This window comes from Carcharhinus amblyrhynchos, unplaced genomic scaffold (genome assembly GCF_965287045.1).
Source record: "Carcharhinus amblyrhynchos unplaced genomic scaffold, sCarAmb.v2.hapA scaffold_37, whole genome shotgun sequence".
Classification (NCBI taxonomy): Eukaryota; Metazoa; Chordata; class Chondrichthyes; order Carcharhiniformes; family Carcharhinidae; genus Carcharhinus; species Carcharhinus amblyrhynchos.
Window position 1 is genome coordinate 10,667,664 of NW_027649778.1, and position 16,549 is coordinate 10,684,212.

Sequence of the window (16,549 nt, forward strand, 5' to 3'; positions counted from 1 at the left end):
AATCCCCCTTGTGGACAATGTCCCCTCTCAAATCAATCCCCCCTTGTGAACAATGTCCCTTCTCAAATCAATCATCCTTTGTGGACAATGTCTCTTCTCAAATCAATCATCCTTTGTGGACAATGTGCCTTCTCAAATCAATTCTCCCCTTGTGAACAATGTCCTGGCTCCCTTTATATACTCAAAGGGGGGAGGTGGGCCCAGCTTCACTTTGATTGACATATGAATACTCCAATCACCTTTCCAAGTAAATGGAGCCCGCCCTTCAATGACAACAGGAGATAGAGGTGGGACTTAGCGGGGACTCTGCCAGTTGATTGGACGCTCGCGCACTGGGGCCCCGCCTCCTTTCCTATGGATGGCCTCTTTCAAGCAAGCTTTGGTCCGATTGGACATCAGGCTTTCCGCCCCCTTCCCATACTGTTCAAGCTGCGGGGAATGTGGACCAATGAGAGGCGGCGACACGGCGGAAGCCGGAGGGGACAACCTGTTGTTAGGCGGCCCCTGATTGGTGATTCGGTAACAGCGGACCCCATTGTGAGCAGCTGGTGACCAATGAGAAGCGCTGAGACAGCAGTGTATTCGGCCGAGCCCCTGGCGCCACCAAAGCGGGCGAAGGGAGACGGCGGCCATTTTGTTTCGTCAGACGCCGCGGCGGGCGAGAGGGATTTTCTTCATCGAACTGAAAGCGTTCGTTCTCCGTCAACGGCCGCTGGGGTGGATTTGTTTATTCGGGTTTTTCTCCCTGTCTCTCGGGTGCCAGACCGCGTCGTTTCCCACCTGCCGGTGGAGGGTTTTTCGCTTTAAATTGATTCAGATACGCGGAGATGAGTTCGCTGGACGTACGGAGACTAAAAGTGAACGAGCTGAAGGAAGAGCTGCACAAACGCGGCCTGGACACCAAGGGCCTCAAGGCGGACCTGCAGGAACGGCTGCAAGCGGCTCTACACCGCGCCGCCGCGGAGGAGGAGGAGCGGGCGGCCGCAGAACGGCGGCGACAGGAGGAGGCGGCGGCAGCAGCGGCCGTCAGATCTCGGGCAGGTAAGCCGAGCGTCTGCGCGTGCGTTGGTCCGGGCCCGGAGTGGTAGGCGGCGTCTGCGCGTGCGCGGGTCCGGACCCCGGACAGGTAGGCCGCGTCTGCGCGTGCGCGTGTCCGGGCCCCGGACAGGTAGGTCGCGTCTGCGCGTGTGTGCGTCCGGACCCGGACCGGTGGGCCGTGTCTGCCCCTGCGCCGTTCCGGCCTCGGCCAGGTGAGCCGTGTCTGTGCTTGCGCGTGTTTGGGCACGGCCAGGTAAGCCCTGCTCATTTGCTCACCTTGAGTTTGGTTTAGTCTGGGTTTCCTGGAGTCAGACTTTCTGCATCTGGCATCTGATCCTCTTCTCTGCCCTTTTTAAATGCTTGACATTGGGAATCTTTACCCTCATTCAATAGAAGTTGCAATATATTCTGCCTGGAAGACTTTTTTTATTCTTCAAAGGAATCATCCAATTATTTGAGTTGAAATAAAATGGGGTTTAAATCATCAGATGGAGTGGACAGCATTATTATAAACTTCGTAGTGCCTTTACAGCACCAGAAGAGAACCATTTATGCAGTGTTGTAAGACAGTGCCTGAAACAGTGCTGAAATCAGTTTTAGTAGTAGATTACAAAAGGGAATTTGATATGTAACATGGCCAGAATATTTCTCTCATGCACCAGTAGATCAAACTATCATGTGGTCTGGAGACAAACCATCCAAAAGGGTTTGATTCCTGGCCTTCAACTGACTTGATTCATCCCTCTTGAATAAGTTACAGTTCTGCTGAAATAGAATTATTCAGTGCTCTGATTCCTGTCAGCTAATTCCAGAGTGATGTCAGTGGACGTTGTGAACATTTTGAAAGCGCACATATCTTGGCTTAGTTGAAGTTGGTGAGCACAGCAGCAAAGTTGGTTTTGCCGAGGGGGATACAGAAATGTTTGGTATACGTTGTTCGTGGTTCTGGTGGGTTCTTGTGTTTATTTTTGAAGGAGCTGCAACGTCCTCTAGTCCAACAGCTTCCCCCAGAAATTGCATTCCTCTAATTCTGGTGTGGCCCCCTGTTCTTTCAACTCACCAGGTGACTGTAAACAGTGGCGTTCCCTCCCCAAACTTCTTTCACCTTCAAGAAGCTGCTGAAAACTTGTCTTTTTGATCAGATGTTTGATCAACAGACCCAATGTGTCCTTCTGCTCAGTGTCAGTTTTTGTCTTTACGTGCCTGTGAGATATCTGGGGAATGTTTCATTACATTAATGATCCTTTCTGAATGCAAGTTGCTGTACTGGGGAGAGGAGAGGAAATTGTGATATTAGGAAGTAAAAGCTACTGATCTGACCAATTGCTTCAAAATACTCTTGGAACAATGATATTATAAATTTGATTCTGACATCCAAAGCATCTTGGGATTTAGGAGGGTTGGCAGGTTGGATCCAAAGCTTTGAAGTCCCTAAACTTTCTGAACCTTCATTTTGAACCTGCAGGCTGTCGGAAATAGTGTCGATTTTTACATTTTCAATAGGAAGTGATTGTGGTAAACAAAACAGTTTACCCCCTGATGGATGGGAAATTCTTAACCACTAGCTAGGAAAGGTAGATTGCTTATATTCAAATTATTGAACAAAATACCCCTGCCTGATCACTCTGAAGCTTTTCAACAGAATTGAGGAAGTAAACTGTGAATGATTTATTGATATTTTTCTGTGTTTTGTCATTTGGTTTTAACAAACATTGGATTTTTTTGAATTAATATTAATGGACTGCTTAAAGGTGAGAGGTCATGCGTGGCACTGCGGTCATCAGCCTCTTAGATGAAGATGTGAATGGATTAATAGTGTACAGTGGTTGATCTGCCACCTTGATGAGGCTGATAGTTGTGTGAGGAAAAGTTTTTAAAGTTTATTTATTATTGTCACAAATAGGTTTACATTAAGATTGCAATGAAGTTACTGTGAAAATCCGAAGAACCTGCTGCTTTATCATGCAGTATTATTGACACTGCTATACAGCATTTGATGATCCAGATACTAATATTACCAGGTTAAAGTGTGAAATGGTGGCACTCACAAGCCTAGAAAGTAAGAGGGATAAATTACAAATAAAGAAAACAATTTAAAATAATTCAAAAGTGCCTCAAATCCATTTTGTTTAATGCTTTTTGATCAATGTCACAAGTAGGCTTACATTATCGTGGCAGTGGAGTAACTGAAAATCCTCTAGTTGCCATACTCCACCCGTTCAGGTACACTGAAGGGAGAATTTAGCATGGCCGATGCACCTAACCAGCACGTCTTTGGAATGTGGGAGGAAACCGGAGCACCCGGCGGATAACCACGCAAACACGGGAAGAATGTGCAGACCGATGGATTAATAAGGGGATCAGGGGTTATGGGGAAAAGGCAGGAGAATAGGGATGAGAAAAAAATCAGCCATGATTGAATGGAGGAGCAGACTCGATGGGCCGAGTGGCCTAATCCTGCTCCTGTGTCTTCTGATTTTATGAACTCTGCACAGACAGTGACTCAAGTCGGGAATCAAACCCGGTCCCTGGTACTGTGAGGCAGCAGTGCTAACTGCTGTGCCACCTTTGAACAATTGAATGACTAGAGACAGTAATCTGTTTTTTGATGGGGCTGATGATGAAGGGACAGATTTTGAACAGGGCCCTGCTATTCATATAGTGCTGCTGCATCTTTATTGTTCACATGCCATAACTGGCAGACAGGATGCTTGGTTTCACTTCAGCTTGCCACGCCATAGACAATTAGCACGCTCCATCAAAAATACATGTCCCAAGTCTGCAGTGGGAGGTATTAACCTGGAATCTGACTGTGAGATAATTTTAGCCAAGTTGCGGAATGCCTTGACAAACGTTTTTGTCTTCAAAAAAAATTGAGGAAACTCCAAAAGTTACTCTATTGTCTACAGCAACATTACATTGGAATAGGGGTAGTCTGAGTCTGTCCCACTATTTAGTGATGAACTTTAACGTACAGTCTAGATGGACTAAGTGTTAATTGTCCAGGTTGTGGGAAGTTAAACCAAGTGCCCTGCCTGCCAGCTCAGAGGGTGTGAACAGAAAAGATGCCGCAGTTCTGTGTGCATAACGAGGCACTGTTCAACATCTGCTGACTTCTTACACCCACCTTTGATCTTTTATGCTTTGATATCTTTGGATAACCAAAAAGGTCTTAAAATTAATAATTCACTAGCATGAAGTCGCAAGTTTGAAACATCCCTTTTCCTTGCTTCTGGATTTCACTCCTGAAAAGCTGCGATTTAATTTTTTAGATGTAGCCAGCAGAAATAGTTTATCCATCTATCCCTATCCTTTCAATATCAACCTCCCATCAAATCAAAAATTCCAGTGAATACAGCCCTAGTTTATGTAGTCTCATTTAAAAAAAATGGAAGATTTTCTCATTTTTACAAATAATGCAACAAACTCTCAGATTGGTACAGTACAGCAAGATCATTTTCAAACAGATTCATTTGGAAGAGAGAGAGGGAAAAACGGAATATTACTATTGCTGGTTCAGATTGTTCATTATATCCAGCGCCACTCATTGCCCAAGTAATAAAAGGATATATTGAAGGATGGGGATCTATCAGGGTACAACCACAATTGGCTTAGCAGTGAGAGGATCTTTGTTACAGCTTTAGAGTTCAACCCCTTGCATCTGATCCTGGGTTTCCCAGGCAAAAAGGAACGTGCTGTACAATATCCTAACATTTGCAGAATGAAGGAACATCCTGACTTGTTTACTTGGAGTCAAATCAGATGCATTCTACAAAATTCTAGGATGAGAACTAGAAGCAGGAGTTGGCCATCTGGCCCCTTGAGCCTGCTCCGCCATTCAATAAGATCATGGTTGATCTTTTCATGGACTAAACTCCATTTACTGACCCGTCACCATAACCCCGAATTCCTTTACTGTTGAGAGATCTCTGAAGTTTGGGGACCCCTACAGTTCTGGGCTCTGCATTGTCTAGTTTACTATTGCAAGGGTTTTCCATTAAGTCCTGTGGCCCTGTCACCCTTATCCTGTGAGCTTTGTTGTGCACCATGTAATCTCATTTTGAAATTTAAACCTTGGAATCCAGGTATAATTCTGGTAAATCTATGCTGCATTCCCAATGCCAATATATCCAAAAGGTGTGTGCCCAGAACTGCTCAAAGTACACAGATGTGGACTGACCAGAGCTTTGTATAACTATAACACATCTCTCTCTAACTTGTCCCTCGTTCAGTTTTAAGCGAGAGTATTCCATTCAACTTTTGATTATTTTCTATACCTGTTCATGATATTTTAATGATCTGTATATGTGGAATCCCAAATCCCTTTGGACTGTCACTGTTTCCAGTTTTTCATCATTTTGAAATTACCTAGGAGTGAAAATACTTTTTGAAAGTTCTTGGAATGTTTTTATCGAGGATTCCTTTGATTTTTGGGGGGCTATGTGTAGGTAAAGCCTCCATTAAATAATATTGAAGCAATGAGAAAGACTTGGTGTGAGGCAGGCAGCCTGGGTTCCAACAATAATTAAACAGATTTCTTTAATTCATCAGCGGCCTGCAGAACCCTTCTCTGGTGGCTGACAGTAAAGGAAAGGCCAGGAAGGTTGAGCACTTCAGAATAGACTGAATTCTTTGGGTGGGATTTTCCAGCCACGCTTGCCCTAAGGCTGGAAAACCCCACCCCAAGTCAACAGATTTTTGCATGGTTCATGTTCTGCCTGCTGTGATTCCTGTGGCAGGTGGGACTGGAAAATGACTTTTTCTGTATGTTGAAAACTTTTAAAAAGAGATATGTAGAACAAATAAGAAAAGCTTGTATGCAGAGAGCCAGTTCTTTGCTGAAGCATTTAAAGAGAAACTTTTTAAAAAAAACAATTTCTCCCTCTACTCCAGATCTCTTCACTTTTAAACTATGTTTCCATGCTGGTATGTTAGGCAGATATATAAGGAAGCAAGCCATTGGAAAAGATCTAAATTTTTTTTGGTTTGGTTATTATTTCAGCAATGGATTGTAAACTTGAAAGCCAGGCTCAGGAGGAGGGTTTAAACATAGAAAACAGGAGCAGGAGAAGGCCATTTAGTCCTTTGAGCCAAATTTCTCCTCATCTCTGTCCTAAACAATCTACCCTATATTGTCAGTGATATGGGCTGCATGGTGGCACAGTGGTTAGCACTGCTGCCTTCCAGCACCAGGGACCTGGGTTCAGTTCCCGGCTTGGGTCACTGTCTGTGTGGAATTTGTACATTCTCCCCGAGTCTGTGTGGGTTTCTTCTGGGTGTTCGGTTTCCTCCCACAATCTGAAAGATGTGCTGTTTAGGCACATTGACCCGAACAGGCGCCAGAGTGTGGCAACTAGGGGAATTTCATAGCAACTTCTTTACAGTCTTAATGTAAGCCTTACTTGTGACTAATAAATAAACCTTAACTTTATAAACTTTTCAGACTGACTCCTGGTTCTGGACACCCCCATCATCAGGAACATCCTTCTTGCATGTACCCTGTCCAGTCCATCCAGTATTTTATAGGTTTCTTTGAGATTCCCCCCTCATTCTTCTGAACTCCAGTGAATACAATCCTAGTTGACTCAATCTCTCCTCATCTATCACTGCTGCCATCCCAGGAGTCAGTTTGGTAAACCATCTCTAGCATAAGAATATCCTTCCTCGGATAAGGAGACCAAAACTGCGCAAGATATTCCAGATGTGGCCTCACTAAGGCCCTGTATAACTGCAGCAAGACATCCCTGCTCCTGCACTCGAAACCTCTCACTATGAAGGCCAACATTTGCCTTTTTTACTGCTTGCTGCTTACTTTCAGTGACTGACGTACAAGGATACCCCTGTCTCGTCACACATTCTCCCTCAATTTATGGGCATTCAGATAGTAATCTATCTTCCTGTTTTTGCTACTAAAGTGGATAACCTCACATTTGTCCAGATTATAATGCATCTGCCGTTCATTTGTGCAGTGACTGATATTTGTAAAAATTGTGTTGATCTTGATAGCAAGTTTATTTTCATGCTCCCATTTTGAAGCTCTGGAGGAGTTGCCGGTATTGTCGCTGGAGTAGTAATCCACACACCAGGGAAATGCTGTGGAGACCCAAGTTTGAATCCCACCACTGCAGATGGTGAAATTTGAATTTAGTAGAAGTCTGGAATGAAAAGTCTAATGATGAAACCATTGTCGTAAAACCCCATCTGGTTCACTAATGTTCTTTAGGGAAAGAAATCTTCCCTGTTTGCTTGCTGTGGCCTACATGTGACTCCAGATCCAGGTTAATGTAGTTAAGTCTTAAGTGCTCTCAGGGATGGGGAATAAATACTGGCCCAGCCAATGACACCCATATCTCATGAACTAACAAACAAATGAATATCTATTTCCCCACTTATTATTGTTTTATCTATACCATTCATGGACCAGTGCTTTTTGTTTCATTATGTCTCTCTTATTACTTCTGGTATCCCTGCCGACTTTCTTTAGGTAGCTGGATCTCCTGTCCCTCAAGGTAGGAGCTGGTTCTGGATCACACTGATCTGGTTTTTTGGCTGTTAAACTCTTTGTCTACAATAAATAGGGCAATTGATCATCACAGTGCAATTAGCCATACCAAAATATAGAATCTTTAACTGTTTCAGGTTTCTCCTTTCAAATGCTATGCGGAACACTATTGTAATTTCTATCTGAGGAGTGTTCACTAAATATTAAAATTCATTTGTTCATGAAATGGATATTGACGAGGCCAACATTTATTCCTCCAACCCCAGTTTCCCTTGCAGGTGGTGGTATGCTGCTGTTGTCTGTGGTGTTGGCACAATCAGTGCTGTTAGGTAGGATATTCCAGAATTTGACCCAGCAGGGCTGAAGAAACAGTAACTCGCCAAGCCTGGCAGTACCTTCCAAACGTATGTCCTGCTCCAACCAAAAAGGATGAGGGCAGCATGCATGGGAACTCCACCCTGTGCAAGTTCCCCCTTCAAATCACACTGCATCCCAGCTTCGAACTACATCACTGGTCCTTCACTGTCATGGACTCAAAATCCTGGAACTCGCTTCTCGACATATTCATGTGTACTGATCTTGAATGACTGCATTGGTTCAAGATACCCAAGCCCACCACCCCCTTATACCTTGTGCATTTATCATGGTCAATCTACCTAACCTTTATATCTTGGACATTAAGGAGAAATTTATCACGGCTGCCCTATCTAGCCTGCACACCTTTGGGACTGTGGGAGGAAACCAGAGCACCTGGAGGAAGCCCATGCAGATACGGGAAGAATGTGCAGTCTCCACACAGAGTGACCCAAGCCTGGGATTGAGCCGGGGTCCCTGGTGCTATTTTCCAGATATCTTCTGTAGACTTAAAACCTGGTATATTTGGTTCCTAGTGCTGACAGTCTTGCATTCGTACCTCTGTAATAACCACCATGTGACACCCTCTAACTCAAGTTTAATCCTGGAGTTCATTCCATTATTGAAATAATCCATGTATTTCTATAGAGAATGCTCAGTTGGGCCACACACTGTTCTACTGAAGTATGTTGCTCAAGTTTCTGATTTTCCCCTTAGCTGTAATCAATAAAACACAATTTACATTTTTTAACTCTGCCTTTCCCTTCGTACATTAATGCTGCCCTGCACTTCCTAGGCCTCATGGCTGTTTATCCTTGCTGCTAAGACATTGATCACAGCTTGGTTCAGGTGGAACCCTCACCATGTTGCATTACTTTCCTGCCTCAGTGTTACACTAAATTAAGTTGTATTCCTTGTGCTACTCTTTCAGCCTCAGCAAATTTGGACGTGGTTCGATAATAATCCAGAGATTACAACTCGTGTCCTGTTCTAGTTTTTAATATAGTTTTATATATATAGTTTCTAATCACAAACTATATAATGTTTAAAGTATCTGGGGAAAGTTTGACGTGGAATTGTTTGCGTTATTTGTGGGCCACCATTCCATGAGATCCAGAACTGGTATATCGGGTTGACCATTGTGGCTTTTGCAGTGGATTCCTGTGGATGTAACAATGGAATGGCGCATGATAACTTCTGGTTAGTAATTTTGGAGCTTGAGGTTTATAAATTGAAAGCCACCAGGATAGTGGGAGGAAGTTTTCTCAGAAATAAATGGACGTTCGTTTATTTGAAGACCAATTATGTCAGACCATAATGCAACATATTGTAAATGATAAGTCACTTCTATGTAACCAGATATATTCTGATGTTTTAGCAAAAAAAACTGCACTTCATTTTAGGGGAGGATCCCAACTTTGGTCACCAGTGGCCCAAAATTTCCTTGATAACATTTAGCATAAACCAGGCTTTTGATTTGTTGCTTAAGCATCTTATTTGGAGGGTGACTTCCACATTTTTGCTCTGTTTTCCAGTCTTCATGCAATATCTTTGGGTGAGCATTTTGATTGTATAACTCCACTCTTTTTTAAATTATTGTACTGAGCAGTTCATTAGGAGCATGTAGAAGAAATCATGGGCTGCATTTTCATGACTGGGGCAGCTAGCTCAAGCCAGGACATTTCCTGACTTATCAGACAATCCTTGGTTCAGAGGGCTCCATTAAAGCCAAATTTCACTCGGGGTATGTGTATGCACGTGCTTCTGTCCATCCATCCACCCCCCCAGGTTAGAGCCAGGCTGTTGACCCTGAAAGCAGATCGTTGGTGGTCATGGGGGCAGGCAAGTGATAAGGTGGGCTGTTTAGAAAGTCTGTCTCTGTTCTCTGAGACTTGGCCCCAGTTGTTTTGCATGCTATTAGTCCTTTGCCTTTAATAACTAACAGCTTATCGGTGAAGGAAAGCCTCAGTACTCTTCTGATCAGAAATGCAAATCTGATTGTTATCAGTAAGTGTTCATCTTTAACCTTCCTGCTATCCAGAAATCATCCTAGAATTGAAAAGGACTGCACTCTAACAATATTTTCTAAAGACAGAATCTGTTGAAACTGCACAATTATCTTCCTGCATCCTCCTGGTAAGGTTGTGGGTTCACTGCTTGAATTTTCTATTTTCATCGCAACCTGCATTTGTGGATTTTTTTTCTTTTGCTCTCCTCTTCTTGTTTACTTGTGTTTTTATACACTTTTCACCCTTCTGTCTTTCCAGATGAGCAAGCATTATTTTTGTTTAAGCTTGGTGAAGGAAAATGTTAGGAGGGGAAAACAGCAGGAGTCTGTCCTCCAGCAGGTTGTAGGTTCACCAGGATTTGCTTTTTAATTTTCTATTTTTATTAAACATGTCCCTGCAGATTTTTTTTGGTCTCTCCTTCTGTTTTCCTCGCCTTGTTTACATTTATGTGCTTCTCTTTGGCACCTCCATTCTGTTGTTTGCACTTTTTTCATCCCTTTTACTGTAGGAGCTTATTTTACATATTGCTTGACTGCTCTGCACTGTACATTGTTTAAGAAGAAAGAAGGAGATAGACATAATGATGTTTTCTACATCAAGCAGCCTACTGTTGGTAGTGGGCAGATTATTGGATAAAATTCTTGAGCGTCAGTTGTCATTTAGAAAGACATGGATTAATCCAGGGGAGTTTGTACGGATTTATGAAAGGAAGGTCAAGTCTGATGAATTTGATTGAATTTTTCAGGAGATAAGGAAGGTTGATGAGGGGGTAATGCATGTTATGTAGTCTACATTGATTTGAGCAAGGCTTCTGCCAATATTCAAGGGAAAGTGGCAAGTTGGATCCAAAATTGGCTCAGTGGCAGGAAACAAAGGGATGAAAATAGTGCAAAAAATAGGGTGACAAAGAGACACAGGTTGATAGGTGCTTTTGTGACTGGAAGGCTGTTGATAATAGCCCCTACATTTAAGAAGTTTTCAGATGATGCAAAAATTCACCATGCATTTGATGATTGAAAAGCCTGTGGGAGGATATTTATGGGCTGGTTAGGTGGGCCAAAAGTGACAAATGGCACCCTTTCCGGAGAGTGCGAGGTAGTCCACTTGAAGGGCAAACAACACACAGGAATATACAATAAATGGTAGGATGCTGAGAAGTGTAGAGGAATGGAGGGACCTTGGAGCTGGTGTTCACATGCTTAAATGTAGCAGGACAGCTGGACAAAGTGGTTAAAAAGGCTGACAGAAACTTTCCATTATTAGCTGAGACCTAGAATATAAGAGTCAGGAGATGGTCATGCTAGGATTCTATCAAATACTAGTTACGCCACTGAGAGTATTGCTTCAGTTCTGCTAGCACTATTGCAGGAAAGATTTGAATGTACGAGAGTGGGGATGAAGTAAATGTAGAGGGTATGAAGCAGCTTGGAGGTGATTTCCCCTGCACCCTTGGTAATTATTAGGTGTCCCTCCCTTCACCTTTCTCTCTTTTTCACATTTAGTTTTCTGCCTTGGGTATCAGTCAATAACATCATGTCCTATTCTTTCTGTCTGAAGTCTTCACTGAGCTGTTTATTTTCAGCCCGTTGCAGCTCTACTGTAATAAAAAAAATCAAACCAACTTTGTCTTTTGTGTGTGCACTATATCAGATTCTGCTTTTATTACATGGGAGTCTGTGGTTTTGTTACAGGCATTTTGTGGCTTAATTCTGTCAGGTTAAATGACTCAACTCTGTTAACCTTTACAAATGGGTGTGTTGTCATCTCAATTTGGAGATTATAATTAAAGAGCAAGGACTCTTGGCAGTACTTGCCCCTCTCTTTGTGACTCTAATCAGGGCCAATTGCCAAAGTTTGTTAACTTCTATTGTATTGTACACTTTGCTGACTCGTGCTGTTCTGAAGGTTTGCTGCACTTTTAAAGGTGCAGTCCTTCAGATGAAACCTCAGGTAAATCTCACAGTACTATTCTAGGACCAGTTGGGGAGTTCTCGCGAGTGACCTGACCAATTTCTGTACCTCTGCCAACATGAGTATAGATTGTCTGGCCCCTCATTTCATTGTAGTTTATGGGAGCTTTCTATGTGAAAATTAGCTGCTGCATTTCTTTGATTACAACAGTGGCTACAATTCATAAAAAATACTTGATTAGATGTAAAGCCGTTTGGAATGTCTAAATAAAACATGAAAGTCACTATGTAAAGGCAAGGTTTTTACTTACGCAGGTGAATGCTTGTACTGCCGTTGCATAGAACATGCACGGTATGCAAGACAGTGAAAGAGTTACTTGGATTAGAGGGTTTAGTGGGATAAATGCATGGGATTACAGGAAAGAGCCTGGGTGGGATTCTCTGTCGAAGAGTTGTTGGGCCAAATGGCCTCCTTCTGCACTGTGGGGATTCTGTGGTCAGTTCTTTGAAGTGTCAATGTCTGTTTTCTGCTGTTACGTGAACCTCCCTTGCTTTAAGCCAGTTCACATTGGGCATGTTTGCCACTAAAAACTTCAGGCTGGATTTTATGCTTCCCCATGGGCAGGTTTGAAAGGCTGTTGTATGTAAAATCCAACACATGGCTTCTCTACCATCCACCCACCTGCAAGTTATTTTCTGAAACATTTCCTCCGTGGGACAGATTTTCACTGTCTTGATGGACTCCCTACTGACGTTTTAGCTAGGAAGGTGGGGCTCATGGCAATTCAACTTGTAGTTGTAGCTTTATCAGGATAGGCAGCATGTAGTGTGTAACATTTATTTTTGTGATTAAAATATTTGAGTTTACTCTTAAAACCTGCTGAGAATTGTTCTATTGAAACTCTGCCGAGCATTCACAACAATAACAGCCCTTGGAAATATCAATAAAGTTCTATTGAAACTGTGCAAACAGATAATGTTTTTTCTAATCTACACCAGATGGCCTGTCAATCAAAGCAGTCCAGCATATGGTGCTATTTTAACTCTCATTGACAGCTTATGCCTATTTTTGTCTTCAAATTTAAAGGGCAGAGGATTAAAACAAAACTTCAGACCATGACATTTGCACAGACCTTATCTGCCCTTCAAGAATATTTGCATCGACCCCGACAATTTGTGATATCCACATTGTGAGCCTAGGCCTCTGGGATCTGTTTGTACTCCATAATAAGTTTGAATGGCCCTATTGTGAATCACTCTACGCCACCCATTTCTGCTGGCAAAAATTGAATCTGCCAAGAAGGGAGCAGGTCTTCCACGTCGGGTGAAAATTGCCTGCCGTTTTTTAAGGGTCTGTTGAAAATATGGCCCAGTGACTTTAAGGAAGATGTATAGGAGACTGTGGGTTAATGCTAAGGTAGATATGAAGTGAAACATGGCTGTTAATATTCTGATTTGGTTTGTTTTCATGCACTTTCAGCTACCTTGCCTGATAATCGGGAAGCAAATTATGGTAGGGACCAGAACTCCTTCAACCAGTACAATAAGCAAGCTGGTGACTTTGGAAGACCTGATCAAGGAAATGCTGAGAGAAGCTTTGAGAAGCCACATATTGAGCAAACAGCAGCACAGCCGCATAAACAAGGTTGGTGCATTTGTTGACGTAAGGCGGTTGGTTTGATTGCCTAAAATGTATTCTAACATAGCCAATCAAAGGCAGTGCAGAATTAGATTTTAGCAACCAATCCAGTTAATGCTGACAAAAGTTTAGTCCCCTTCCCTCTGTTGCTGACACTAATAAGTTGCTGTCACCCAGTGAGTTGTCAGAGAGTGTACTCAAAGTAACTTGCTCTTTGATGATTTCCACTTGTGTTTTCCAAGCACTGTTGGTCTTGTGCTAAACTTAATAGCAGTCAGAACTGTGTTGTGCAGCTCAAGTGCTTAATATTTTGCTGTTTTTATTTATGGCTTTAAGACTAATGAATCAAGTTTTAGAAGCACTTGCACATAATCTCCTTCTGTCCAGTACAGAAAATGGTGCCTTTTTGAAACTTGTACGCACTTCATTTATTTATTATCACTGTTGCAAGTAGGCTTACATTACCACTGCAATGAAGTTACTGTGAAAATCCTCTAATCGCCACACTCTGGCGCCTGCTCGGGTAACACACTGGGAGAATTTAGCACGGCCAATGCACCTAACCAGCACATCTTTCAGACTGTGGGAGGAAACAGGAGCACCCGGAGGAAGCCCACGCAGACACGGGAAGAACGTGTAGACTCCGCACAGTCACCCAAGCCGGGAATAGAATCTGGGCCCCCTGGTGCTGTGAGGCAACAGTGCTAACCAGTGTATCACCGTATCGTCTCAATTATGGATTAAAGCAATTGCTGTAAACAATTGGACAAATCCTCAATAGATTTTTCTCCGATGCCCACTCTGCTTATACCCCTGTGGAAATCTGTGGTCTAATAGCTCGCAACTTGTCAGCACCCACAGTATCTATAAATTGAGATTTAAAAGTCAAAACCCATACTTTCCAGAATGGCAAATTTAGTAGTGAATTTTTATATTTAGTAGCAAATGTTTTTGAATGATTCTTTATGTTTTGTTTTTAACTACATTTCCCATGGTGGGATTTGCCTGTATTAATCTTTTAATACTGTGCATTACTTACGCAGAATTTCAGCCACATGAAGTCAAGGAGGAGAGGCTGGATCAAGTGGAGGTCAAACAAGAGACACAGCTGAGCAGAAAGAGGCCATACCCTCAACAAGGGCATGGTTATTATGAATACAGGGAGGATAGGAGTTACAATCGGTGAGTTGACACTAAGCAGTCTTATTGTGGAAAAGACTGGTTGGGTGACTGGTGGGAAATGAGTTATATCTTCCATCCAATGTGTTGCAGTTGATGTTTTCTTGATCCTGGTGCTGGGTGAAATGTCAATAGTGCTCACTGAGTTATTGACTGAGGAACAGCTAGCTTTGTGCAGAAAGAAAATCACTGGAGATTTGATAGGAAGGTAAATTAATCTTTCTGTCTGTGAACTATTGCCTGGTTAACAAGTTAAATAGCGGTGTTTTGCTTTATCACAGAGCAAAATCACCCCAGCCACCCGCAGAGGATGATGAAGAAGACTTTGATGAATCACGTGTGACAATTGACACTTGTAAGTGTTAAACAGTGCCTTTGCAACAAGCTATTTTCAGGGTAATCTGAACTAGTTTGACTTGATATGTTCTTGTTTCCCTGTCTTACATTTTTCCATGTTTTCCATCCTAGATAACTGTGATCTGCACTTTAAAGTGGCTAGAGACCGCTTGAGTGGCTACCCCTTGACTATTGAAGGATTTGCATATCTGTGGTCAGGAGCACGAGCAACATATGGGGTCAACAAGGGGAAAGTTTGTTTTGAAGTTAAGGTACTTACATTTTTCTTTAAGGGCAAGGAATTGCCCTTTGTCTTTTTCTCCCCACCCAAGTCTCTTAAGGCCACCGAACTCTAGCTAGACAGTTGAGCTGCTCCTCGGTCTCTGCCAGTAGTGCTCATGAACCACTTGCTGGGATGTACTTGATAGTAGCCTTACAGGACACTCATTTGTCCTTCCTGGTAATGGATCTGGCCCTTTGCACACTGCATCTAGCAGTGCCATGGAAACCGGGAATTCAAGGATCATTGCCTTGCATCCCTGTGCTGCGTAGTGGGACGACCCATGTGATGCCCCTTTGTGCTCGATAATGATGGCTTCACTTTAAAATTGACCTGTAAAGTAGCCATATTGTAAAAGAAACAATAGGTATTTTATTTTATGCCTATTAAGTGACTCTTCCTGAACATTTATCTTTACAGATTGAGTCAGCATATTATTCATAGGAAGGCAAAAATCTCAACCAGTTTGGTGATTTTTCTCGTGTATTGGAAGAAATAGTCGCTTGATAGTACAGAATTTGCGTATTGCTGAGAAAAGATGTGCTGTTGAAGCTTTACATCTCAGTCAAGCCAGGTGCAAGAATACCAAATTTCAAACGACAGTTTACATTGGATTTGTAAAGGGTGCTGATTGGTTAGCAAGAGGACTCTCGTCGCGGCATTGCCATGGAGAATGCACTACAGATTACCCCGCAAGCCTTTGTTTAAATTAGAAAGACAAGTTGACTCTGATTAGCCAAGAAATGCAACAGGGAACCATTGCTCCCAATGCTTTTTTGTTGAAAAAATTCAGTGCTTGGACATCAAAGTAGCTTTGATGTGCTGATGGGTTTTCAGAAGGAAAATATGATTCATGCAGATTTATATCAAATGATTAGGTTTCAAGGAGTCTTGAACAGGTCAGGAGAGATGTAGCATGGTGGGAAATTTTAAGAAGGAAACTTGCAAGTTGGCAGTAAGTATTTTGCTGAGCAGAGAGGAAAGTCCTGGATCTGACGAACAGAAGGTCTTTACCCGAACCAACTTGGGACCAGTGTCTTGCGAAAAGAATAAATAGGGTGGCCACAAGGACTTTAAACTAGCAAGTTGATGGGAGAAAGGGAAGAGTAAAACTATGGGAAACATAAGGGTTATTAGAAAGCAAAGCAGCAGCTTAGCATATGTGGAGAAGGTTCCAGCTACATCAAAAATCTGGAAAAAAGTTAAAAGGAAGGAGAACTCGGGAGATGTTCTGAATGGAGGTGTTAGAGTTCAAAAAGAAGGTACAAAAACTAGCATACGGGCACTTTATCTGAATGCTTT

General features: G+C 42.6%; 1 protein-coding gene across 1 annotated transcript in view; it reads left to right on the forward strand.

Moving 5' to 3' along the window:
* The first annotated feature begins 568 nt into the window (after nt 1–568).
* The window catches only part of LOC145362273 (heterogeneous nuclear ribonucleoprotein U-like protein 1), a 65,371-nt gene continuing 49,390 nt past the window's right edge, over nt 569–16,549 (forward strand). The window contains exons 1-5 of the mRNA XM_080218359.1: nt 569–1,041; nt 13,294–13,458; nt 14,496–14,634; nt 14,913–14,986; nt 15,100–15,239. Of these exons, the coding sequence (XP_080074485.1) occupies nt 828–1,041; nt 13,294–13,458; nt 14,496–14,634; nt 14,913–14,986; nt 15,100–15,239 (732 nt within the window). The 5' untranslated portion in view covers nt 569–827. The remainder of the gene's footprint in view (nt 1,042–13,293; nt 13,459–14,495; nt 14,635–14,912; nt 14,987–15,099; nt 15,240–16,549) is intronic.